Raw genomic sequence first — 27,900 nt, 5'->3', positions numbered from 1 at the left:
AAAAAAAAAGAAAGAGCAAAGAGGTGTTCCAAGATTTGCTATTAAGACCAATTAAGAGACCATGGCAAGGGTTCAGGTAAGAGATGATGGTACATGAACTAGTCTAATGGCAATGAAGATGGAGAGAAGTACAGACATTCAGGAGATATTTAGGAAATTAAAACAAGCAAAGATTAGAGAAATGAAGGAAAAGAATTTTATGTCAGGGATAATACCTAAACTGTATCTTGTATAACTGGATAGATGGCACTGCCCTCAATCAGATAGGGAACAAAGGAAAAAGATTCAAAAGGTAAAGTCATGACCTTAGTTTTATGGAACTTACCTTAAGATATCCAAGAGAAATATCACAGCATACACAAACCTTCAGCTCAGAGAAAACGTCTGGGCTGGAGATACAAATTTATTAGTCACTTATGTATGTATGGAAATTGAAGTTGTGGAACCCAGGGAGTAAAATACAGAGTAAGGAGAAAAGACAAAATGAGACCAGATGTTGAGAAACTCTGATATTTGTTGGATATCTAGAGAAAGATAAGTGTGCAATACAGAGGTGATATAACCTGAAAAAAGAATAAGGAAAATAAGAAGAATTAAAAGAACCTAAGAAAGTTTTAAAAATGGGGGAACAGGTAACAGTGTCACTTGCTTTTGAGAAGTCAAGTGAGATAAGGAATAAAAAATGTCCATTGGAAATAGCTACAATAAAACAATTAGTGAACTTAGCAAAACCATTGGGGGTAAGAGGTAAACTGGAATGGGTTGAGCAACAGGAAGTGAGGAAATGAGAAAAGCAAGTATAAAAACTCTTGAGAAGTTTGGCTGTGAAGAAGAAGTAAGAAATAAAATGGAAGCTAGAGGAGGATGTAGGATTGATAAAAAAGAGACTCTGAAAAGTAACAATAACCTGCAATGTTAAAATGACAGGGAGGATGAAGCAGAAATGGTGAAAATATAAGGGAAAGAGTCAGGGAGAAATGGGGTCTAAAGAATAATGCAGTGGGATTTCCCTTAGAATAGAATATAATAATTTGCTTATCAAATTAATAAAGGTCTTAGGTATATAATGTCCAGTGTTTGCTAGGATGGGGTGAAGTGGGCTACACATACATTATTAGCAAGAATATGAATTGTATAATATTTCTGTGGAAAATTTACCATAAGACAGTCAAATATATTTATACCCTTCGATCCTGGTGTTTCTCTTCTAGTAAGGTGGCCTATGAAAGTAATCAGACATGCCTGAAAAAAATAACCTAAATATCCAACAATGAGGAAAGGTAATGCTTATATATATTATGGTACATGTATATGACAGAATGTTACATGAGTATTAAAACCACATTTTCACAGACTATTTGGTGAAGTTGGTAATTGATCATGATACCATATCGGTGAACAGAACAGAATCTAAAACCACATATTCTTGATGACTCCAATTTTGAAGAAAAAAATGCTCACAAATCAAGAAAATGGCTTAAGAAAACAAGCCAAAATATTAATACTATCTAGCTCTGGGTAGTAAGATGATGGGTGATTATATTTTCCTTCCTACCTCTCTGTACTTACTAAAATGTATATTAAGCATACAATAATTTTACAATCTTTCACAAAACGTTAATGGGAATAAATAGATTGTGATGAGGGTAGGAGATTAAGGCACAGTTTAAGAAGTTCTACAATTAAAGAAGGAAAAACAGAAGATTCCTAGAAATAACTCTAGAATAAAGCAGAGTTTTTCATTTTTTTTAAAATAAAGACTGTAATTCAAGGTTACATTGTCTAATATTTGTTCATAAAGCACATAACCATACACCAGGCCCTACTCTAATTGCTTTACACATACCAACTCATTTTATCCTCACAGTAACCCTGTCAAGTAGGTACTTGTAACTCCATGTTACAGATGAGGAAGCTGGCAGAAAGATTTCTCTAGGTCACACAGTTTTAGGTATCTGTGCTCCAAATTCATGACACTGTTTTCCCTGTCCACATAAGAAAAATCACCTGTGAACAAATGGCAATGATAACTTTTCTTCTTCAGGGTTTAGGTGGTTTTCTTCTTACCTCTCCAACTAAAACCTCAAAAGTTATCATTAACTGGTTGAGTTGCACACTGTTTGTGTGTGCATAAATGGAAGTTTCTTAAAATGCTTCATATTTGCTTGGTTCTTACCAACAATGGTCGTTGTTGAGATTTCTCCCTCCATTATCCATGTTTTTTTCTTGCTCTCCAATTTGGTGATCTCGACTGGTTTGGTAAGTAGATGCCCTATTCATGGAGGGATAAACAAAACATGGTACTTTGGGCAATTTTACAGAGAAAAGAATCCCATCCCAACCCACTGGTGAAGAACACCATAGACCTGTGTGTTTCTGGCTCTGCAGCAGAAAGTCCTTTCAACCAGATAGAATGGGGAAATCTGCTATTAAGCCACAAGGGAATTAGAAAAACTGAACCACAACCCAAATGCACTTAACCACTTCAGCAGTCCTATAGCTTTTAGCAACAGATGAAGAGGCTACCAATGGGCAGATTAGATAAATATGTAGACACCACCTTTATGCAATGAATTCAGGTTCCTTAAGTTCTCCAGCATCACATCCCCGTACAGTTTCTTTATAGTAGGATCCAGTTGGCCCCACTCTTCCTCGCTGAATTCCACAACCACATCTCTGAATGTCACTGGTTCCTAAAACATTAAATTCTGTTTGAATGAAAGATCACTCCCAAAAAAATGTTACAGGAGGAATGAATTTGGGAAGAATAGGGTAGGTGGTCCAGATACATAAGATATTAATAGGAGAATTTTGGGGTTTCTAAATGATGAACATCAAGTTGTATTAGGAGTCAATCTATTACAACTTAGCCAGTTTGGTAATAAATATACTCTGTGAGGGTTACAAAAAGAAAATGAAGTGCAGTTCTTATTATAAATTAGGCTACACTCTGGTTGAAATAATTGTGTAACAAAAGATTGTAGTAGAGTATGAAGATTTTACACAAAAGAGATTTCAGAACAGGCAGAGTTTAAGGTAGAATTGAAGAAAATTTTTCATAAAGATGTAGGTTCTACTAGGTGAACAGGTAGGTCATGTTTTTGAGGAGAGAAATGCTAGCTTGCTGGCTCCTTATCATTCAGGTCTCAAAGCCCAATGTCACCTTGTTGGAGAGGCCTTCACTGATCACCTGAACAAAGTAGCCTCCCTCTTAATTAGTGTCTACTGCATTATCTTTACTTCTTTTTCTTTTTATAATTATTACTATCTGAAATTATCTTTTTTAAAAAATTTTTTTATTAATTAAAAAAAATTACAAGAAGCACAAACATTCCCAACACATACACTCAGCAATTCACAATATCATCACATAGTTGCATATTCATCATCATGATCATTTCCCACACATTTGCATCAATTTGAAATTATCTTATTTGCTTGTGTTTGTATTAGCCACAAAGGCAGGAATTTTATCTTGTTTATCATCATATTCCCAGCCATTAAAAAAATGCCTCGCAAATTAAGCACTGCATAAATATTTGCTAATGAATAAATTCCCTCCTGTTTTAAATAGGCCTTTACACCATCAATTATTCCACTTCTGTCTCTAGTATCTTCTACCTTGTCTTTATTGGCCCTTTTACTGGGCAAGGGTTCACTGCCCAATGCACAAAGAAGTCAATGTGTGACACCAGGATTTCGAGAAAAAAAGAGCTTTAATTCAATGCTGATTAGTACTGAAAGAGTTTGGGGTATGTTTCAGTTTGCTAAAACTGCCGGAATGCAATATACCAGAAATGGATTGACTTTTATAAAGAACATTTATTAAGTTATAAGTTACAATTCTAAGGCAGTGAAAATATCCAAATCAAAGCACCAACAAGAGGATACCTTCTTGGAGGAAAGGCAGCTGGCATCCGGGTTCCTCTGTCACTTGGGAAGGCACATAGTAACTTCTGTCTTACCTTCCCAACTTCTGGTTTCAAATGGCACTCTCAGCTTCTGGTGTCTTCTTGGGCATTTTCCTTCTGTATCTCCAAATGTCTGCATCTGAGCTCTCTCCAAAATGTTTCCCTCTTAAAGGACTCCAGTAAGCAGATTAAGACCCACCTTGAATGAGGAGGGACACATCTCCATGAAAACAACCTAGTCAAAAGTTCCCACCCACACTTGGTTTGTCACCACAAGATTGAATTAGAAGAACATGACTTTTCTGGGTATGTAACAGTTTCAAACCAGCACAGGGTTTCTATGTGATTCATTAAAGTGGAAGTAGAATTGCTATGCAGCAAGTGTAAAATAGTAACCACAATTTTACAGGTGAAGAAAAGGAAATAAGCTAAAGTAATTATTACAATTGCAGGTAAAGGAGTGTAAATAAGCTAAATTTATAATAATAACAACTACAACATCATATGAGGGAATGGAAATAAGCTAACATAGCAACTGCAATTACAAGTAAAACTGCTGTAATCAGCAGTTTTAGCCCCTTACAATACACTAACATATTCAAAATCTCTTTCCTTTCTTCCTTTAGTCTTCGTGAATAAGTTGTCTACATTAGTTTGGTCTCTTTCCTCACCTTTTCCTCTCTCAATCCACTGCAACCTTGTTTCTATTCCCATGGTATGCTTAATCCTGCCCATTAGATAACATCACTCAGGATTCTATCCTTGACCTCTGGGCCGGTTTGAAATGATTTGTGTACGCTAGAAAAGCCATGTTTTAATCCTAATCAATCTTGTGGGAACCACAGTTTCTTCTAATCTTTATTCAGTGCTATAGGTAGGAAATTTGATTAGATTATCCCCACAGATATGTGACTCAGTCAATTGTGGGTATTAAACTTGATTAGATGGAGACATGTCTTGATCCATTCTACATTGGTCTTAATTAGTTTAATGGAATCTTATAAGAGAGGAGATTCTGAGGGAGCAGAGAATGATGACAGACCCATGAGAAAGCTACAGACAGCATGGCCGAGTGGAGCCATGAGGCTGAGAGAACCAAGAGTCCACCAGCCAGAAATCTTTGGAGATGAAGAAGGAGAATGCCCCAGTGGGAACTTCATGAAGCAGGAAGCCGGGAGAGAAAGCTAGCAGACTCTCGCCATGTTCACCACGTGCCTTCCCACTTGAAACGCTGACCCCATCGGCCTTTCTTTTTTTTTTTTTTTTTTTTTTATTAATTAAAAAAAGAATTAACAAAACAATTAGAAATCATTCCAATCTACATGTACAATCAGTAATTCTTAATAACATCACATAGTTGCATATTCATCATTTCTTAGTACATTTGCATCGATTTAGAAAAAGAAATAAAAAGACAACAGAATAAGAATTAAAACAATAATAGAAAGAAAAAAAAACAAAAAAAACAAAAACAAAAAACCTATACCTCACATGCAGCTTCATTCAGTGTTTTAACATAATTGCATTACAATTGGGTAGTATTGTGCTGTCCATTTCTGAGTTTTTATATCCAGTCCCGTTGTACAGTCTGTATCCCTTCATCTCCAATTATCCCTTCTCTTTTTTTTTTTTTTTTAATTAACGGAAAAAAAGAAATTAACCCAACATTTAGAGATCATACCATTCTACACATGCAATCATTAATTCTTAACATCATCACATAGATGCATGATCATCATTTCTTAGTACATTTGCATTGGTTTAGAAGAACTAGCAACATAACCGAAAAAGATATAGAATGTTAATATAGAGAAAAAAATAAAAGTAATAATAGTAAAATCAAAACAAAACAAAACAAAACAAAACAAAAACCTATAGCTCAGATGCAGCTTCATTCAGTGTTTTAACATGATTACTTTACAATTAGGTATTATTGTGCTGTCCATTTTTGAGTTTTTGTATCTAGTCCTGTTGCACAGTCTGTATCCCTTCAGCTTCAATTACCCATTGTCTTACCCTGTTTCTAACTCCTGCTGAACTCTGTTACCAATGACATATTTCAAGTTTATTCTCGAATGTCCGTTCACATCAGTGGGACCATACAGTATTTGTCCTTTAGTTTTTGGCTGGATTCACTCAGCATAATATTCTCTAGGTCCATCCATGTTATTACATGGTTCATAAGTTTATCTTGTCTTAAAGCTGCATAATATTCCATTGTATGTATATACCACAGTTTGTTTAGCCACTCTTCTGTTGATGGAGATTTTGGCTGTTTCCATCTCTTTGCAATTGTAAATAACGCTGCTATAAACATTGGTGTGCAAATGTCCGTTTGTGTCTTTGCCCTTAAGTCCTTTGAGTAGATACCTAGCAATGGTATTGCTGGGTCGTATGGCAATTCTATATTCAGCTTTTTGAGGAACCGCCAAACTGCCTTCCACAGTGGTTGCACCCTTTGACATTCCCACCAACAGTGGATAAGTGTGCCTCTTTCTCCGCATCCTCTCCAGCACTTGTCATTTTCTGTTTTGTTGATAATGGCCATTCTGGTGGGTGTGAGATGATATCTCATTGTGGTTTTGATTTGCATTTCTCTAATGGCCAGGGACATTGAGCATCTCTTCATGTGCCTCTTGGCCATCCGTATTTCCTCTTCTGAGAGGTGTCTGTTCAAGTCTTTTTCCCATCTTGTAATTGGGTTGGCTGTCTTTTTGTTGTTGAGATGAACAATCTCTTTATAAATTCTGGATACTAGACCTTTATCTGATATATCATTTCCAAATATTGTCTCCCATTGTGAAGGCTGTCTTTCTACTTTCTTGATGAAGTTCTTTGATGCACAAAAGTGTTTAATTTTGAGGAGTTCCCATTTATTTATTTCCTTCTTCAGTGCTCTTGCTTTAGGTTTAAGGTCCATAAAACCGCCTCCAATTGTAAGATCCATAAGATATCTCCCAACATTTTCCTCTAACTGTTTTATGGTCTTAGACCTAATGTTTAGATCTTTGATCCATTTTGAGTTAACTTTTGTATAGGGTGTGAGAGATGGGTCTTCTTTCATTCTTTTGCATATGGATATCCAGTTCTCTAGGCACCATTTATTGAAGAGACTGCTCTGTCCCAGGTGAGTTGGCTTGACTGCCTTATCAAAGATCAAATGTCCATAGATGAGAGGGTCTATATCTGAGCACTCTATTCGATTCCATTGGTCGATATATCTATCTTTATGCCAATACCATGCTGTTTTGACCACTGTGGCTTCATAATATGCCTTAAAGTCAGGCAGCGCAAGACCTCCAGCTTCGTTTTTTTTCCTCAAGATGTTTTTAGCAATTCGGGGCACCCTGCCCTTCCAGATAAATTTGCTTATTGGTTTTTCTATTTCTGAAAAATAAGTTGTTGGGATTTTGATTGGTATTGCATTGAATCTGTAAATCAATTTAGGTAGGATTGACATCTTAACTATATTTAGTCTTCCAATCCATGAACACGGTATGCCCTTCCATCTATTTAGGTCTTCTGTGATTTCTTTTAGCAGTTTTTTGTAGTTTTCTTTATATAGGTTTTTTGTCTCTTTAGTTAAATTTATTCCTAGGTATTTTATTCTTTTAGTTGCAATTGTAAATGGGATTCGTTTCTTGATTTCCCCCTCAGCTTGTTCATTACTAGTGTATAGAAATGCTACAGATTTTTGAATGTTGATCTTGTAACCTGCTACTTTGCTGTACTCATTTATTAGCTCTAGTAGTTTAGTTGTGGATTTTTCCGGGTTTTCGACGTATAGTATCATATCGTCTGCAAACAGTGATAGTTTTACTTCTTCCTTTCCAATTTTGATGCCTTGTATTTCTTTTTCTTGTCTAATTGCTCTGGCTAGAACCTCCAACACAATGTTGAATAATAGTGGTGATAGTGGACATCCTTGTCTTGTTCCTGATCTTAGGGGGAAAGTTTTCAATTTTTCCCCATTGAGGATGATATTAGCTGTGGGTTTTTCATATATTCCCTCTATCATTTTAAGGAAGTTCCCTTGTATTCCTATCTTTTGAAGTGTTTTCAACAGGAAAGGATGTTGAATCTTGTCGAATGCCTTCTCTGCATCAATTGAGATGATCATGTGATTTTTCTGCTTTGATTTGTTGATATGGTGTATTACATTAATTGATTTTCTTATGTTGAACCATCCTTGCATACCTGGGATGAATCCTACTTGGTCATGATGTATAATTCTTTTAATGTGTTGTTGGATACGATTTGCTAGAATTTTATTGAGGATTTTTGCATCTGTATTCATTAGAGAGATTGGTCTGTAGTTTTCTTTTTTTGTAATATCTTTGCCTGGTTTTGGTATGAGGGTGATGTTGGCTTCATAGAATGAATTAGGTAGTTTTCCCTCCACTTCGATTTTTTTGAAGAGTTTGAAGAGAATTGGTACTAATTCTTTCTGGAACGTTTGGTAGAATTCACATGTGAAGCCATCTGGTCCTGGACTTTTCTTTTTAGGAAGCTTTTGAATGACTAATTCAATTTCTTTACTTGTGATTGGTTTGTTGAGGTCATCTATGTCTTCTTGAGTCAAAGTTGGTTGTTCATGTCTTTCCAGGAACCCGTCCATTTCCTCTAAATTGTTGTATTTATTAGCGTAAAGTTGTTCATAGTATCCTGTTATTACCTCCTTTATTTCTGTGAGGTCAGTAGTTATGTCTCCTCTTCCATTTCTGATCTTATTTATTTGCATCCTCTCTCTTCTTCTTTTTGTCAGTCTTGCTAAGGGCCCATCAATCTTATTGATTTTCTCATAGAACCAACTTCTGGCCTTATTGATTTTCTCTATTGTTTTCATGTTTTCAATTTCATTTATTTGTGCTCTAATCTTTGTTATTTCTTTCCTTTTGCTTGCTTTGGGGTTAGCTTGCTGTTCTTTCTCCAGTTCTTCCAAATGGATAGTTAATTCCTGAATTTTTGCCTTTTCTTCTTTTCTGATATAGGCATTTAGAGCAATAAATTTCCCTCTTAGCACTGCCTTTGCTGCGTCCCATAAGTTTTGATATGTTGTGTTTTCATTTTCATTTGCCTCGAGGTATTTGCTAATTTCTCTTGCAATTTCTTCTTTGACCCAGTCGTTGTTTAGGAGTGTGTTGTTGAGCCTCCACGTATTTGTGAATTTTCTGGCACTCTGCCTATTATTGATTTCCAACATCATTCCTTTATGGTCCGAGAAAGTGTTGTGTAAGATTTCAATCTTTTTAAATTTGTTGAGACTTGCTTTGTGACCCAGCATATGGTCTATCTTTGAGAATGATCCATGAGCACTTGAGAAAAAGGTGTATCCTGCTGTTGTGGGATGTAATGTCCTATAAATGTCTATTAAGTCTAGTTCATTTATAGTAATATTCAGATTCTCTATTTCTTTGTTGATCCTCTGTCTAGATGTTCTGTCCCTTGATGAGAGTGGTGAGTTGAAGTCTCCAACTATTATGGTATATGAGTCTATTTCCCTTTTCAGTGTTTGCAGTATATTCCTCACGTATTTTGGGGCATTCTGATTCGGTGCGTAAATATTTATGATTGCTATGTCTTCTTGTTTAATTGTTCCTTTTATTAGTATATAGTGTCCTTCTTTGTCTCTTTTAACTGCTTTACATTTGAAGTCTAATTTGTTGGATATTAGTATAGCCACTCCTGCTCTTTTCTGGTTGTTATTTGCATGAAATATCTTTTCCCAACCGTTCACTTTCAACCTATGTTTATCTTTGGGTCTAAGATGTGTTTCCTGTAGACAGCATATAGAAGGATCCTGTTTTTTAATCCATTCTGCCAATCTATGTCTTTTGATTGGGGAATTCAGTCCATTGACATTTAGTGTTATTACTGTTTGGATAATATTTTCCTCTAACATTTTGCCTTTTGTATTATATATATCATATCTGATTTTCCTTCTTTCTACACTCTTTTCCATATCTCTCTCTTCTGTCTTTTTGTATCTGACTCTAGTGCTCCCTTTAGTATTTCTTGCAGAGCTGGTCTCTTGGTCACAAATTCTTTCAGTGACTTTTTGTCTGAGAATGTTTTAATTTCTCCCTCATTTTTGAAGGATAATTTTGCTGGATATAGGAGTCTTGGTTGGCAGTTTTTCTCTTTTAGTATTTTAAATATATCATCCCACTGTCTTCTAGCTTCCATGGTTTCTGCTGAGAAATCTACACAAAGTCTTATTGGGTTTCCCTTGTATGTGATGGATTGTTTTTCTCTTGCTGCTTTCAAGATCTTCTCTTTCTCTTTGACCTCTGACATTCTAACTAGTAAGTGTCTTGGAGAACGCCTATTTGGGTCTAATCTCTTTGGGGTGCGCTGCACTTCTTGGATCTGTAATTTTAGGTCTTTCATAAGAGTTGGGAAATTTTCAGTGAAAATTTCTTCCATTAGTTTTTCTCCTCCTTTTCCCTTCTCTTCTCCTTCTGGGACACCCACAACACGTATATTTGTGCGGTTCATATTGTCCTTGAGTTCCCTGATACCCTGTTCAAATTTTTCCATTCTTTTCCCGATAGTTTCTGTTTCTTTTTGGGATTCAGATGTTCCATCCTCCAAATCACTAATTCTATCTTCTGTCTCTTTAAATCTATCATTGTAGCTATCCATTATTTTTTCTATGTTTGCTACTTTATCCTTCACTTCCATAAGTTCTGCGATTTGTTTTTTCAGTTTTTCTATTTCTTCTTTATGTTCAGCCCATGTCCTCTTCATGTCCTCCCTCAATTTATCGATTTCATTTTTGAAGAGGTTTTCCATTTCTGTTCGTATATTCAGGATTAGTTGTCTCAGCTCTTGTGTCTCATTTGAGCTATTGGTTTGTTCCTTTGACTGGGCCATATTCTCAATCTTTTGAGCGTGGACAGTTATCTTCTGCTGCTGGCGTCTGGGCATTTATTCAGATTTCTCTTGGTGTTGGACCCAGCAAGGTTATAATATTTTTCTGTGAAATCTCTGGGTTCTGTTTTTCTTATCCTGCCCAGTAGGTGGCGCTCGTGGCACACGTTTGTCTGCGGGTCCCACCAGTAAAAGGTGCTGTGGGACCTTAAACTTTGGAAAACTCTCGCCGTCCGGGGGGTTCGCTAGCCAAAACGGCTTGAGCCGGCCCAGGGTCCGAACGCAGGGAGGGTTGCTGGTCGCCGCAGCCAGGGAAAGAGCCCGTCCGAATTTCCTAGTCGGCCCTGGGCAACAAGCGTGGCGGGAGGGCGCCAGCGGCAGCGGCCCGCCCGAGAGAGTGCACGTTCCCCGGGAGTCACGGGTTTGGAAGGGGCCTCCCCCACCCGTCACCGTTCTCCGCGGCCTGGGGGTTTCCGATCCAATTCTCTCAGTTGGTCCGGGGGCTGCGCGTGGTGTGGGCGCCAGCCGTCTTTTTTTCACGGGACCGCCTCTCCAATTCTCCCAGCCGGCCCGGGAAGGGGGAAGGGAGTAACTCTGGCCGCTTGCCACCCCGCCCGGTAAGGCCCGCGCGCCTCGGCGATCTCACCCGAGCTGCTTCTCTCAGCCAGCCAGCCGTTCCAGGATGGGGTACGCTGTCTTTTTTTATCTCTGTTGTGGCTTTGGGCGCTTTCTGTATCGTTTCTACTCCCCTAGTAGGTGTCCTGGAGAAGAAACTAAGATCCGCGCGTCTTACTAAGCCGCCATCTTCCAGGAAGTCCCATCGGCCTTTCTTGACTGAAGTTAACCTTTTGATGGTGCCTTGGTTTGGACATTTTTATAGATGCTTTAATTTGGAGATTTTCACGGCCTTAGAACTGTAAACTTGTAACTTAGTAAATTCACCTTTTAAAAAGCCATTTCATTTCTGGTATATTGCATTCCAGCAGCTAGCAAACTACAACAATCCCCTTCACTCTTTTTTTTAAACTTTTTTTATTGTATAATATAACATACATACAAAGAAAAGAAAGATAAAAACAATAGTTTTCAAAGCATTCTTCAACAAGTAGTTACAGGAGACCCCCTTCACTTTTAATTGGGACATTATCTGGGTGGGCGCTATTCCTATAGCTCCAATTAATTCCTAAGGCTTCAGTGATCTTTTTTCTTTTCCTTACTTCATCCATATTCATATTTCAGTATTGATTTCTAAAATAGGACTTTAATTTTAAACATGAAATTACAATATCATTATCAGTTCTAAAATATTAACAATTTCTTAATATCAATATCCAGTTAGTGTTCAACTTTTCCAACTGTCTCATAAATGTTAATTATTACAATGTTTTTCCCCTTACAGTTTATTTGATTCAGGATCTAAATAAGGTTCATATATTGCAATTGCTTGAAAGGCCTACTAAGTCTCCTTTTATCAATGGGATACCTTTCAATCTCTCTCTCTTTAATTTTATTTATAAATTATTGGTTGAAGAAATTGTGCGGTTTGTTCTGTAGAGTCTCCAACTCTTTGGACTTTACCGACTGCAGTTGCCTATCAGACCCCATATGGTGGGGGGTCTGATACAGTACACATGTATTTCCTGCCAATTCGAAGTTAGTGTGAAAGGCTTGATGAGATTCAGGTTTTATGTTGTGTTTGTTTTTATTTTTGCAAGATTACTTCATGGGTGGCATTGTATTCTGCCCCCCATAATATATGGTGGGTTTTTTGTGGGTGTGAATGTGATACTAGCAGCCATTGATTATTACTTACATATATGCTTTTAAAAAAAATTAATACACTTTATTTTTTAAAATGTTTTAGATTTACAGAAAACGACAGAAAATACAGAGTTCCCACATTACTCCTTACACATAGTTTCTTGTATTATAAACAAGTTGCATTGATGTAATAATTTTTTACCATTATTTTATTCAATTATCTTTTATATTCTTGAGAGAAGAGATGTTCAGGGAATATACAAGGTTAAGAGAAAATATGTTCCAAGGAGTGTATCACCAACTAGAATGGTCAAATGAAGAATAGGAGAATGAATCACATGTCCTTGTATAGAATTAAGATTGGCAAAAGTTGAAGGACCAAAAAACGTAAAGCCAGGTCATATTTAAAAAGAGCATACATTTTCAGTAAAGAATGGATTCATATTCACCTGGGATTTGCCTGTTAGTGAGTCAGCTTCCATTTCTTCCTTCTTGATGTTCCCCTTCTGGAAAAGGACAGAATTCTTATAGGATAGATCTGAGAAAGATGAAGGAAAACATAAGGGAGTCAAGTTTTGCCATGGAACTACTATAAATAATTAGAGTAGTGTTTGTTTGTTTACCATGGGTTTTTTAAATTTTTTTTTAAGTTTTTATTATATACAATGAACAAACATACAGGCATTCTTGACATACAAACATTCTTGTCATGGTTACAATCAAGGGCTCACAATATCATCAAATAGTTGTGTATTCATCACCATGATCTTTTTGAACATTTGCATCTCTCTAGCAAAAGAAAGAAAAAAGAAAAAACTCATACATGTCATACCACTAGTACTTCAATCTACTCAATTTATTTTGACCTCTGTTCCCCCTGTTATTTGTTTATTTCTTATCCATATGTTTTACTCATCTGTACATACTGTAGATAAAAGGAGCATTAGACACAAAGTTTTCACAATCACACAGTCCCATTGAGAAAGCTATATCATTATACAATCATCTTCAAGAAACATGGCTACTGGAACACAGCTCTACAGCTTCAGGTACTTCCCTCTAACCACTCTAATACACCATAAATTAAAAAGGGTATATCTATATAATGCATAAGAATAAATTCTCCATGTTCACTCATTAATGTTAGTTCATATCAGTGAGACTGTACAGTATTTGTCCTTTTGTTTCTGGCTCATTTCACTCAGCATAATGTCTTCAAGGTCCAGCCACATTGTTGCATGCTTCATGACTTTATTCTGTCTTACAGCTGTGTAATAGCCCATCATATGTATATACCACAGCATGTTTAGCCATTCGTCTGTTGTTGGACATTTGGGCTTTTTCTATCTCTTGGCAATTGTAAATAATGTTGTTATAAACATTGGTGTGCAAATGTCCATTTGTGTCCTTGTTCTCATGTCCTCTGAATAGATACCTAGCAATGGTATTGCTGAGTCATATGGCAATTCTATATTTAGCTTCCTGAGGAACTGCTAAACTGCCTTCCTTAGCAGTTGTACTATTTCATATTCCCACCAACAGTGGATAAGTGTGCTTTTTTCTCCACATTCTCTCCAGCATTTGCCGTTTTCTGTTTTATCAATAATGGCCATTCTGGTGGGTGAGAGGTGATATTTCATTGTGGTTTTGATCTGCATTTTCCTAATAGACAGGGAAGTTGAGCATCTTTTCATGTGCCTTTTAGCATTTGTATTTCCTCTTCTGAGAATTGTCTGTTCATGTCTTTTGCCCATTTGTTAATTGGGTTGTTTGTCTTTTTGTTGTTGAGTTTAAGAATCCCTTTATATATTCTGGATATTAGACACTTATCTGATATATGGTTTCCAAATATTGTCTCCTATTGTGCAGGCTGCATTTTTACTTTCTTGACAGAGTTCTGAGATGCACAAAAGTGTTTAATTTTGAGGAGTTCCCTATGTTTCTTTCTTCAATGCTCATGCTTTGGGTGTACGATCTAGGAAACCACCTTTTATTACAAGTTATATAAGATATTTTCCTACATTTTCTTCCAGAAGTTTTATGGTCTTAGTTCTAATGTTTAGGTCTTAGATCCATTTTGAATTAATTTTTGTATAAGGTGTGAGATATGGATCCTCTTTCACTCTTTTGCCTATGAATATCCAGTTCTCCAAGCATCATCTATTGAAGAGACTGTTCTGTCCCAGGTGAGTTGACTTGACTGCCTTATCAAAGATCAATTGTCCATAGATGAATGGGTCTGTATCTGAACACTCTATTTGACTCCACTGGTCAGTAAATCTATCTTTATGCCAGTACCATGCTGTTTTGGCCAGTGTAGCTTCATAATATGCCTTAAAGTCAGGTAGTGTCAGACCTCATTTTTCTTTCTCAAGATATTTTTAGCTATTTGGGGCACCCTGCCCTTCCAAATAAATTTGGTTATTGGTTTTCTTCTATTTATGCAGAGTAAGTTTTTGGGATTTTAATTGGTATTGCACTGAATCTATAAATCAACTTAGGCAGAACTGACATCTTAACTGTATTTAGTCTTCCAATCCATGAACATGGTATGCCCTTCCATTTATTTAGGTCTTCTTTTATCAATTTTTTTGTAGTTTTCTTTGTATAGGTCTTTTGTATCCTAAGTTAAATTTATTCCTAAATATTTTATTCTTTTGGTTGCAATTGTAAGTGGAATTTTTTCTTGATTTCCCCCTCAGATTGCTCATTACTAGTGTAAAGAAACACTACAGATTTTTTGAATGTTGACTTGTATCCTGCCACTTTGCTGTATTCATTTATTAGCTGTAATAGTTTTGCTGTGGATTTTTGGGGGTTTTCAACATATAGTATGGTATAATCTGCAAACAATGAGAGTTTTATTTCTACCTTTCCAATTTTGATGCCTTGTATTTCTTTTTCTTGTCTAATCACTCTGGCTAGAACTTCAAACACAGTGTTCAATAACAATGGTGACAGTGGACATCCCTGTCTTGCTCCTGATCTTAGGGGGAAAGCTTTCAGTCTTTCCCCATTGAGGATGATGTTAGTTGTGGGTTTTTCATATATTCCCTTCATCATGTTGAGGAAGTTCCCTTCTATTCCTACCCTTTGAACTGTTTTCATCAAAGAAGGATGTTGAATTTTGTCAGACGCCTTTTCTGCATCAATCAAGATGACCATGTGGTTTTTCTGCTTTGATTTGTTGATGTGGTGTATTACATTAATTGATTTTATGTTGAACCATCCTTGCATACCTGGAATAAGTCCCACTTGGTCATGGTATATAATTCTTTTAAGGTGCTGCTGGATTCTATTTGCAGAAATTTTGTTGAGGATTTTTGCCTCTAGATTCATTAAAGAGATTGGTCTGTAATTTTCTTTCCTTGTAGTATCTTCATCTGGCTTTGGTATGAGGGTGATGTAGGCTTCATAGAATGAGTTAGCCTTCCCTCCTCTTCAATTTTTTTGATGAGTTTGAGCAGGATTGGTACTCATTCTTTCTTGAATACTCTGTAGAATTCACATGTGAAGCCACCTGGTCCTGGGGACTTTTCTTTTTTGGGAGCCTCTTGATGACTGAAATGGAAGTTACCCATTTCATCTACATTGTCTAGTTTATTAGCATATAGTTGCTCATAGTATCCTCTCATTACTCCCTTTATTTCTGTGGGGTCAGTGGTTATGCCTCCTCTTCTATTTCTGATTTAATTTATTTGCATCCTTTCTCTTTTTCTTTTTGTGAACCTTGCTAAGGGTCCATCAATTTTGCCGATTTTCTCAAAGTACCAACTTCTGAATTTGTTGATTTTCTCAATTGTTTTCATGTTCTCAATTTCATTTATTTCTGTTCTAATCTTCATTATTTCTTTCCTTTCATTTGCTTTGGAGTTAGCCTGCTGTTCTTTCTCTAGTTCTTCCAAGCGAACAGTTAATTCCTTGATTTTTTGCTCTTTCTTTTTTGATATAGACATTTAAGGCAATAAATTTCCCTCTTAGCACTGCTTTTGCTGCATCCCATACATTTTTGATGTTATAATTTCATTTTCACTTGCCTCAAGATATTTACTGATTTCTCTTGTAATTTCTTCCTAGACCCAATGGTTGTTTAATAGTGCGTTGCTGAGCCTCCATATATTTGTGAATTTTTTGGCCCTCTGCCTATTATTGATTTCCCACTTCATTCCATTACAATCTGAGAAAGTGTTTTGTATGATTTCAGTCTTTTTAAATTTATTGAGACTTGCTTTGCGACTAAGCATATGGTCTATCCTTGTGAATGGTCCATGACCACTTGAGGAAAAGGTGTATCCTGCTGTTGTGGGGTGTAATGTTTTATAAATGTCTGTTAAGTCTAGTTTGTTTATTGCATTATTCAAATTCTGTGTTTCTTTATTGATCCTCTGGCTAGATGTTCTATCCATTGATGAGAGTGGGGAATTGATGTCTCCAACTATTATGGTAGATGTGTCTATTTCTTTTTTCAGTGTGTCCTCCTTGTATTTTGGAACATTCTTGGTCGGTGCATAAATATTTATGATTGTTATACCTTCTTGTTGAGTTGTTCCTTTTATTACTACATAGTGTCCTTCTTTGTCTCTTTTAATTGCTTTACATTTGGAGTCTAATTTGTTGGGTATTAATATAGCTATTCCTGCTCTTTTCTGATTGTTGTTTGTGTGAAATATCTTTTCCTAACCTTTCACATTCAACTTGTTTGTCCTTGTGTCTAAAATTTGTCTCCTGTAGGCAGAATAAAGATGGGTCTTGTTTTTTAATCCTTTCTGCCCATCTATGTGTTTTGAGTGAAGAGTTTATCCATTAACATTTAGTATTACTGTAAGGGTAGTACTTTCTTCTACCATTTTGCCTTTTGGATTTTATATGTCATATCTATTTTTTTTCTCTTTTTACCTTTACTGATAGTCTTGATTTCTCCTCTCTTCTCCACATCTCTCTCTCTTGTATTTTCCTATCTGCCTCTAGTGCTCCCTTTAGTATTTCTTGCAGAGCTGGTCTCTTGGTCACAAATTCTCTAATTGGTTTTTGTCTGAAAAAGTTTAATTTCCCCCTCATTTTTGAAGGACAATTTCGCTGGATATAGAATTCTTGGTTGGCAGTTTTTCTCTTTTTGAATCTTAAATATATCATACCACTGCCTTCTCATCTCCATTTTGAGAAGACAGTGGTATGATATATTTAAGATTCTAAAAGAGAAAAAATCTACAGTCTCTTTGGTCTTCCCTTGTATGTGATGGATTGCTTTTCTCTTGCTGCTTTCAAAATTCTTTCTCTTTGACATCTGACATTCTGATTAGTAAGTGTCTTGGAGTATGTCTATTTGGCTCTATTCTGTTTTGGGTATGCTGTAATTTTATGTTTCATAGGAGATGGAAAATTTTCAGTGACAATTTCCTCCATTAGTCTTTCTTCTCCTTTTCCCTTCTCATCTCCTTCTGAGACACCCACAACACGTATATTCATGAGCTTCATGTTGTCATTCAATTCCCTGAGTCCCTACTCATATTTCCCCATTCTTTTCCCTATTTTTTCTTTTGCTTGTTGGATTTCAGATGCCCCATTATCCAATTCACTAATCCTTTCTTCTGCCTCTTCAAATCTAATGTTGTAGGTTCCCATTGTTTTTTTCATCTCTTCTACTGTACCTTTCATTCCCATAAGCTCTGTGATTTGTTTTTTCAGACTTTTGGGTTCTTCTTTTGGTTCACCCATTGCCTTCTTTATATCCTCCCTTAACTCATTGCTTTGATTTTTGATGAGATTTTCCACGTCTGAAGATCCTGAATTAGTTGTTTCAACTCCTGTATCTCATTTTAATTGTTGGTTTGTTTCTTTGACTGGGCCATTTCTTCAATTTTCTTAAGGACTCATTATTTTTTGCTGGCATCTAGGCATTTAATTTTCTTAATTAGTTTTTTACTGGAGATGATTTTCACTCTTTTACCTAGGATTTTCTTGCTGGATGATTTTGTTCTCTATCTGTTCTTTGACATTCAGTTCAGTTTATTCTAGATCTCTAGCATAGGTTTCGTTTAACTGATCAGAATTTTTCAGTTCTTGTTTTGTTGTTTCTTGCCCTGCCTATATGGAGCCGTTTTTCCCCCTGGGAGGGTCTACTTAGATATTATAGACCCCTGTCAGATTTTCTCAGACCAGGAGGAAAGAATCACCTGCATCAGTTTTCCCTGAGGGTGAGACCCAGCAGGTTGGCAAACTTTCCTGTGAAGCCTCTAGACATTGTGCTTTTCCTATTCAGCCCAGTATGTGGTACTTGTCTGTCTGCAGTTTCCCACCAGTATAAAGTGGTGTGGTACCTTTAACTTCAGTAGACTCTCCTAGCTGGGGGCATAGTTGAGACAGAGGAGAGGTTGTAGGCTTGCTATAATTGCTTTAGTTTTCCAGTCCCTGGGCTCTGAATTCCTTGAGGGAGGGATTCCACCTGAGCCCAAGCCCTCTCCTTGGGAAGGTATAGCCTCCAGGGAATTAATTCCTTTCACCTGACTAGCCTCTTTGTCTCTCAAACAAGCTTAATTCCACCCATGCCTGGGGCAATTGGAGCCTGAGAAGCCTTGCACTTCCATCTAATGAACAGTTAAATGGTAGAAACAAAGCAAAAAATAAAATCTTTTTTGGAGCAGGACCCCAGTCCCTTGGGTTTGTTAATCAAGAACTTAAGTTGGGACATTGTTCTATGTATCTCCAAGTTCTATGTGCCCAACCTCCCCTTTTTTGGGGGGTCCAGCCCTTTTCAATTATTTTGTGATGTCCAATCCAAAAAACCTCTTTTTTCCCCCCCATCAGCTCTGCCCTCTTTGTGCTGGGACAAAAACTCCTAGTACTTTTAGCTTTTATTTGAAGTTTATCTGAGCTGGGAGCCTGTTTTCACTAGTCAGCATTTGTTAATTAATTCCATGAGTTAAGCTTGGTTGAGCTAAGCTCCTGCTGCTAGTAAAGTCTCTTTCCTTTCCACTCGAGGACCCAGGCTGCCATGCCTGTGGGGGAGGGGTGCTAGTCTCCATGGCTTGGGGGATTGCAGCTGGTTCAGCTTGTCCAGACTGCTGTATGCTGTGTGTCCGGTCAGTGGTGTGGCCCCAGCAGTTGTTCTGTATTATTCCTGGCTCTTTACTAGCTGCTCTGGAGGATGAACTAAATTTCACACCTCACTAAGCTGCCATCTTGGAACCCGTGGCTAAGAAACCATCTTTAGAACTTTGAAAAAATAGTGGTGTCAGATCTTAGTAACAATCAGAATCTCCAGACCTGGGGCCCAGATCCTGTACTTATAAATAAGATCTAAAAGTGAGTCTGATACTCTGCCAGAGGTTGAGAACTACTTGATCAGAGAGAAGAGGGTCAAAATAATATATTGAGGCCTCATCTGTGGTTATAGCAGATTCCCCCAAGTACTAATTACATCATAACTAAAGCCTAAGGCTTAAATACCATAGGTTGTGATATGACCTATAATTGATTCTGGGAGCCCAGAATATTTCAGTCAACTCCTTCCTCAAACACATTGGGAAAAATTATATTTGAGGGTTGTTATCCTCTAAGTTGTACTGTGTATATTATACACAAACTTTGGCAGTTTCACCACCTTTAACTGTTGCCTCTTTCAGGATGTAAGTATCTAAGAGGCAACAAAGTATCTTTTCTAGCCCTTTGATAAGAAGTCTACTCAAAGGTCACTTTCTTAAAGTTTCTTCAAAATTCATCAGTTACACCAGTGATCCTCAAATGCCAAACCATGGACCAAACTGGTCTATGATGAAGTTTTCCTTAATACAAGGTGAAAATAGAAAAATAGAAACAAATGTAGCAAATTTGTAATATTGTTAAAACTTTATTCCATTGAAAAAACTTTTTTACATTAACATGTCTATTTTCATTTGTGTAATTACTGTTAATTTTTAAAATGTTCTTACTTGAAAAAGATAAGAAACTGGCAAACCAGTATCATTCCCATCCCCATTTTTACTTTTAATGATCTTTGAAGCCCCAGAATCTGAGAACCACAGGGTTACATGATAAGCATCTTTGGATTCAAACAACTAGGAGGACTTAAAATACATCAGAATTTCTCAGCAATATACCAACAGAATGCTGCAAAAGACTAATCTATTAACTTTGTTCAGACTCCTACGTCTTATAGAACCTCTGCACAATCCCATACTCCCCAGGACAGTCAATATAACATTGTTCCTTATTCTTGTCATTCTTGGAAATATGTGAGATACCTTGGAAAGGTACAAAAACCTCCAGTCAAATTTCCCCTTATTTACTGCTGTCTCTGAATACTGTTTTCTTTCCTTAATTCTTCTTCTCTGCTGTCCTCTTCCTTAAACCTTTACAATTACATTCTCTGATACCCACATTCCATTATAAAGAAAAGTCCAGATACATTTGCAGGCTCTTTATAGTATATTCTTTCTCCTTCATTACCTTAAATGGAACCTGGTTCTCATCAACTCACCTCTTCCAACTCTCCAAGTATCATAGCCTTGGATGCGGTTTTAATATATTTGTACCTCCCCATTCCCACCCATCCAGAATTATTTTTCTTCTCTCATGCAAAAATTCTTCTTAGAGATTTATGCCATCTAGCTGTCCCCTTCTTGATTTCTAGTTTTCTTTTCCTTATTGTTTCCATGGAAAAGCTTTTCCATCCATTCACATTCAACCTATTTCTTTCTTTGGCTCTAAAATGATTATCTGGTTGAGGGGCCAAGATGGCGGCTTAGTAATGTGCACGTTTTAGTTCGTCCTCCAGAGCAACTACTAAATAACCAGAAACAGTACAGAACAGCTCCCGGAGCCACGATAGTGACCGGACACACAGTGTACCCCAGTCTGGACCAGCTGGACTGGCTGCGAGTCTCTGGAACACTGAGTTCCCCAAGCCGTGGCAGTTCCCCAAGCCGCGGCAGCCTTCCCCCCACAGGCGGCTTCCTGGAGGGAAAGGAAATAGACTCTAACAGTAGCAGGGACTGAGTCCAAACAAACACCAATTGTGGCATTAATAAACGAATTCTGACTACTAAAAATAGGCCCCCAGCTCAGGCGAAACTGGTCAAGGCGGAGGTCGCCTATTGGGCTAACCGAAAAAGAGGAAAGGGGATGAAACGGAGGCTTTTGTGGCTGTTTCTATGGAGGCTTGGCTGCCTCTGGATTCAGTGGCAGGATTACACAGGCTGCAACTGCCCCAGGCATATGCAGAAACAGGATGCTTACAGGGTTGTCTCCCACCTGAGCCTTCCCCAGGGGAGGGGTGAAACGCAACTCAGGTGGTCTCCCTCTCTCAAGGAATTCAGACCCCAGGGCTTCGCAATTTGAAGCCATTAAAACCAGCCTACAACCTTTCCTCTGTCTCAACCACACCCCCAACAGGGAGAGATTTCCAAAGTTAAAGGAGCCACAACATCTTTTACTGGTGGGACCCGCAGACAGACAAGCGCCACATACTGGGCAGGATAAGAAAAACAGAGCCCAGAGACTTCACAGGAAAGTCTTTCAACTTGCTGGGTCTCACCCTTCAGGGAAAACTGATGCAGGTGACTCCTTCCCCCCGAAAGGAGGCCAGTTTAGTCCAGAAAAACCCGGTTGGAGTCTGTAATACCTATGCAGACCCTCCTAAGGGTGGGGAGGGAAAAGGCACCTTACAAGCAGGAGAAGAAACAAGAAAACAAGAAAGGAAAAATTACCCTCTGTTAAACAAAACTTAAGCTAGAGGCCCAGAAAAAGCTGAACTGAAGGTCAACAGATAGACAACAAACTCATCTAGCAAGAAAACCCTAGGTAAGATAAGTGAAAGCAATCTCCAGAATAAACTAATTAAAGTAATTAAATGTCCAGACACCAGCAAAAAATAAGAAATCACACCAGGAAAATTGAAGATATGACCCAGTCAAAGGAACAAACCAATAGTTCAAATGAGATACAGGAGCTGAAACAACTAATTCTGAATATACGAACAGAAATGGAAAACCTCATCAAAAATCAAATCAATGAATTGAGGGAGGACATGAAGAAGGTAAGGAATGAACAAAAAGAAGAAATGGAAAGTCTGAACAAAACAAATCACAGAACTTATGGGAATGAAAGATACAGTAGATGGGATTAAAAAAACAATGGAAACCTACAATGGTAGATTTCAAGAGACAAAGGTTAGAATTAGTGAACTGGAGGATGGAACATCTGAAATCCAAAAACAAACAGAAACTATAGGGAAAAGAATGGAAAAATTTGAGCAGGGGCTCAGGGAATTGAATGATAATATGAAGCGCACAAATATACGTGTTGTGGGTGTCCTGGAAGGAGAAGAGAAGGGAAAAGGAGGAGAAAAACTAATGGAAGAAATTATCACTGAAAATTTCCCAACTCTTATGAAAGACCTAAAATTACAGATCCAAGAAGTGCAACGCACCCCAAAGAGAATAGATCCAAATAGACGTTCTCCAAGACACTTACTAGTCAGAATGTCAGAGGTCAAAGAGAAAGAGAGGATCTTGAAAACAGCAAGAGAAAAGCAATCCATCACATACAAGGGAAACACAATAAGACTATATGTAGATTTCTCAGCAGAAACCATGGAGGCAAGAAGACAGTGGGATGATACATTTAAATTACTAAAAGAGAAAAACTGCCAACCAAGAATTCTATATCCAGCAAAATTGTCCTTCAAACATGAGGAAGAAATTAAAACATTTTCAGACAAAATGTCACTGAGAGAATTTGTGACCAAGAGACCAGCTCTGCAAGAAATACTAAAGGGAGCACTAGAGTCAGATATGAAAAGACAGAAGAGAGAGGTGTGGAGAAGAGTGTAGAAAGAAGGAAAATTAGATATGATATATAAAATACAAAAGGCAAAATGGTAGAGAAAAGTACTACCCAAACAGTAATAACACTAAATGTTAATGGACCGAACTCCCCAATCAAAAGACATAGACTGGCAGAATGGATTAAAAAACAGGATCCTTCTATAGGCTGTCTACAGGAAACACATCTTAGACCCAAAGATAAACATAGGTTGAAAGTGAAAGATTGGGAAAAGATATTTCATGCAAATAACAACCAGAAAAGAGCAGGAGTAGCTATACTAATATCCAACAAATTAGACTTCAAATGTAAAACAGTTAAAAGAGACAAAGAAGGACACTATCTACTAATAAAAGGAACAATTCAACAAGAAGACATAACAATCATACATATTTATGCACCAAACCAGAATGCCCCCAAATATGTGAGGGATACACTGCAAATACTGAAAAGAGAAATAGACACATCTACCATAATAGTTGGAGACTTCAATTCCCCACTCTCATCAATGGACAGAACATCTAGACAGAGGATCAATAAAGAAAGAGAGAATTTGAATATTACAATAAATGAGCTAGACTTAACAGACATTTATAGGACATTACACCCCACAACAGCAGGATACAGCATTTTCTCAAGTGCTCATGGATCATTCTCAAAGATAGACCATATGCTGGGTCACAAAGCAAGTCTCAACAAATTTAAAAAGATTGAAATCAAACAAAACACTTTCTCAGATCATAAAGGAATGAAGTTGGAAATCAATAATAGGCAGAGTGCCAGAAAATTCACAAATACGTGGAGGCTCAACAACACACTCTTAAACAACCAGTGGGTCAAGGAAGAAATTACAAGAGAAATCAGTAAATATCTCGAGGCGAATGAAAATGAAAACACGACATATCAAAACTTATGGGATGCAGCAAAGGCAGTGCTAAGAGGGAAATTTATTGCCCTAAATGTCTATATCAAAAAAGAAGAAAGGGCAAAAATTCAGGAATTAACTGTCCACTTGGAAGAACTGGAGAAAGAACAGCAAACTAACCCCAAAGCAAGCAAAAGGAAAGAAATAACAAAGATTAGAGCAGAAATAAATGAAACTGAGAACATGAAAACAATAGAGAAAATCAATAAGACCAGAAGTTGGTTCTATGAGAAATTCAATAAGATTGATGGGCCCTTAGCAAGATTGACAAAAAGAAGAAGAGAGAGGATGCAAATAAATAAGATCAGAAATGGAAGAGGAGACATAACCACTGACCTCACAGAAATAAAGGAGGTAATAACAGGATACTATGAACAACTTTATGCTAATAAATACAACAATGTAGATGAAATGGACAAGTTCCTAGAAAGGCATGAACAACTAACTTTGACTCAAGAAGAAATAGATGACCTCAACAAACCAATCACAAGTAAAGAAATTGAATCAGTCATTCAAAAGCTTCCCAAAAAGAAAAGTCCAGGACCAAATGGCTTCACATGTGAATTCTACCAAACATTCTAGAAAGAATTAGTACAAACCCTGCCCAAATTCTTCAAAAAATTGAAGTGGAGGGAAAGCTACCTAATTCATTCTATGAAGCCAACATCATCCTCATACCAAAACCAGGCAAACATATTACAACAAAAGAAAACTACAGACCAATCTCTCTAATGAATATAGATGCAAAAATCCTCAACAAAATTCTAGCAAATCGAATCCAGCAACACATTAAAAGAATTATACATCATGACCAAGTAGGATTCATCCCAGGTATGCAGGTATGGTTCAACATAAGAAAATCAATTAATGTAATACACCATATCAACAAATCAAAGCAGAAAAATCACATGATCATCTCAATTGATGCAGAGAAGGCATTTGACAAGATTCAACATCCTTTCCTGTTGAAAACACTTCAAAGGATAGGAATACAAGGGAACTTCCTTAAAATGATAAAGGGAATGTATGAAAAACCCACAGCTAATATCATCCTCAATGGGGAAAAATTGAAAACTTTCCCCCTAAGATCAGGAACAAGACAAGGATGTCCACTATCACCACTGTTATTCAACATCATGTTGGAAGTTCTAGCCAGAGCAATTAGGCAAGAAAAAGAAATACAAGGCATCAAAATTGGAAAGGAAGAAGTAAAACTATCACTGTTTGCAGATGATATGATACTATACATTGAAAACCCTGAAAATTCCACAGCAAAACTACTAGAGCTAATAAACGAGTACAGCAAAGTGGCAGGTTACAAGATCAACATTCAAAAATCTGTAGTGTTTCTATACACTAACAATGAACAAGCTGAGGAGGAAATCAAGAAACGAATCCCATTTACAATTGCAACTAAAAGAATAAAATACTTAGGAATAAATTTAACTAAAGAGACAAAAGACCTATACAAAGAAAACTACAAGAAACTGTTAAAAGAAATCACAGAAGACCTAAATAGATGGAAGGGCATACCATGTTCATGGATTGGAAGACTAAATATAGTTAAGATGTCAATCCTACCTAAATTGATTTACAGATTCAATGCAATACCAATCAAAATCCCAACAACTTATTTTTCAGAAATAGAAAAACCAATAAGCAAATTTATCTGGAATGGCAGAGTGCCCCGAATTGCTAAAAGTATCTTGAGGAAAAAAAACGAAGCTGGAGGTCTCACGCTGCCTGACTTTAAGGTATATTATGAAGCCACAGTGGTCAAAACAGCATGGTACTGGCATAAAGATAGATACATTGACCAATGGAATCGAATAGAGTGCTCAGATATAGACCCTCTCATCTATGGACATTTGATCTTTGATAAGGCAGTCAAGCCAACTCATTTGGGACAGAACAGTCTCTTCAACAAATGGTGCCTAGAGAACTGGATATCTATATGCAAAAGAATGAAAGAGGACCCATATCTCACACCCTATACAAAATTTAACTCAAAATGGATCAAAGATCTAAACATTAGGTCTAAGACCATAAAACAGTTAGAGGAAAATGTAGGGAGATATCTTATGAATCTTATAATTGGAGGCGGTTTTATGGACCTTACACCTAAAGCAAGAGCACTGAAGTAATAAATAAATAAATGGGAGCACCTCAAAATTAAACACTTTTGTGCATCAAAGAACTTCATCAAGAAAGTAAAAAGACAACCTACACAATGGGAGACAATATTTGGAAACGACATATCAGATAAAGGTCTAGTATCCAGAATTTACAAAGAGATTGTTCAACTCAACAACAAAAAGAGAGCCAATCCAATTACAAAATGGGAAAAAGACTTGAACAGACACTTCTCAGAAGAGGAAATACAAATGGCCAAAAGGCACATGAAGAGATGCTCAATGTCCCCGGCCATTAGAGAAATGCAAATCAAAACCACAATGAGATATCATCTCACACCCACCAGAATGGCCATTATCAACAAAACAGAAAATGACAAGTGCTGGAGAGGATGTGGAGAAAGAGGCACACTTATTCACTGTTGGTGGGAATGTCAAATGGTGCAACCACTGTGGACGGCAGTTTGGCGGTTCCTCAAAAAGCTGAATATAGAATTGCCATATGACCCAGCAATACCATTGTTAGGTATCTACTCAGAGGACTTAAGGGCAAAGACACAAACGGACATTTGCACACCAATGTTTATAGCAGCATTATTTACAATTGCAAGGAGATGGAAACAGCCAAAATGTCCATCCACAGACGAGTGGGTAAACAAACTGTGGTATATACATACAGTGGAATATTATGCAGCTTTAAGACAGAATAAACTTATGAAGTATGTAACAATATGGATGGACCTAGAGAACATTATGCTGAGTGAGACTAGCCAAAAACTAAAGGACAAATACTGTATGGTCTCACTGATATGAACCGACATTAGTGAATAAACTTGGAATATGTCGTTGGTAACAGAGACCATCAGGAGATAGAAATAGGGTAAGATAGTGGGTAATTGGAGCTGAAGGGATACAGACTGTGCAACAGGACTGGATACAAAAACTCAGAAATGGACTGCACAATACTACCTAACTGTAATGTAATTATGTTAAAACACTGAATGAAGCTGCATGTGAGAATGATAGAGGGAGGAGGGCTGGGGACATAAATGAAATCAGAAAGAAAGATAGATGTTAAAGATCGAGATGGTATAATCTAGGAATGCCTAGAGTGTATAACAGTGAAATGTACAATGTACAAATTTTAAAAATGTTTTGGTATGAGGAAGAACAAAGGAATGTCATTATTGCAGGGTGCTGAAAATAGATGATAATTAATACTTTAAAATGTCACCTTATGTGTGAGACTAAAGCAAAAAATGTTTATTTGTTACAAAATTTAGATTTTGACTAGAGCATTTCCTAATATAACTGATGTAGATAGTTTGATTGAATGTCATAAGTACTTGGAATCTCAGGTAGCACATGAGATTTTGTTGGTTTGTCCAGAGTGATCCCCCGATGAATCCCAGAATGATTTGATCAGTGACTAGAAAAGTATTTGCAAGCCCCCTTTGGGGAATGGTGAGAGTGGGGA

The 27,900-nt window shown here is 37.1% G+C and overlaps 1 protein-coding gene across 3 annotated transcripts in view; it reads right to left on the bottom strand.

Moving 5' to 3' along the window:
* Window positions 1-27,900, bottom strand: part of ZNF215 (zinc finger protein 215) — a 58,574-nt gene that overhangs the window by 17,358 nt on the left and 13,316 nt on the right. For 2 of the 3 annotated variants that reach the window (XM_077113843.1, XM_077113842.1), the window contains exons 3-5: window positions 12,995-13,083; window positions 2,561-2,693; window positions 2,177-2,272 (exon numbers count right to left, since the gene is read on the bottom strand). In XM_077113843.1, coding sequence (XP_076969958.1) covers window positions 2,177-2,272; window positions 2,561-2,693; window positions 12,995-13,083 — 318 coding nt within the window. Of the gene's footprint in view, window positions 1-2,176; window positions 2,273-2,560; window positions 2,694-12,994; window positions 13,086-27,900 lie in introns of those variants that run through there. The other variant, XM_077113844.1, reaches the window with a different exon arrangement.

The sequence above is a fragment of the Tamandua tetradactyla genome, chromosome 8, assembly GCF_023851605.1.
Source record: "Tamandua tetradactyla isolate mTamTet1 chromosome 8, mTamTet1.pri, whole genome shotgun sequence".
Classification (NCBI taxonomy): Eukaryota; Metazoa; Chordata; class Mammalia; order Pilosa; family Myrmecophagidae; genus Tamandua; species Tamandua tetradactyla.
The sequence above is the reverse complement of the archived record's forward strand: the minus strand, read 5'-3'. Positions and strand labels throughout refer to the sequence as shown.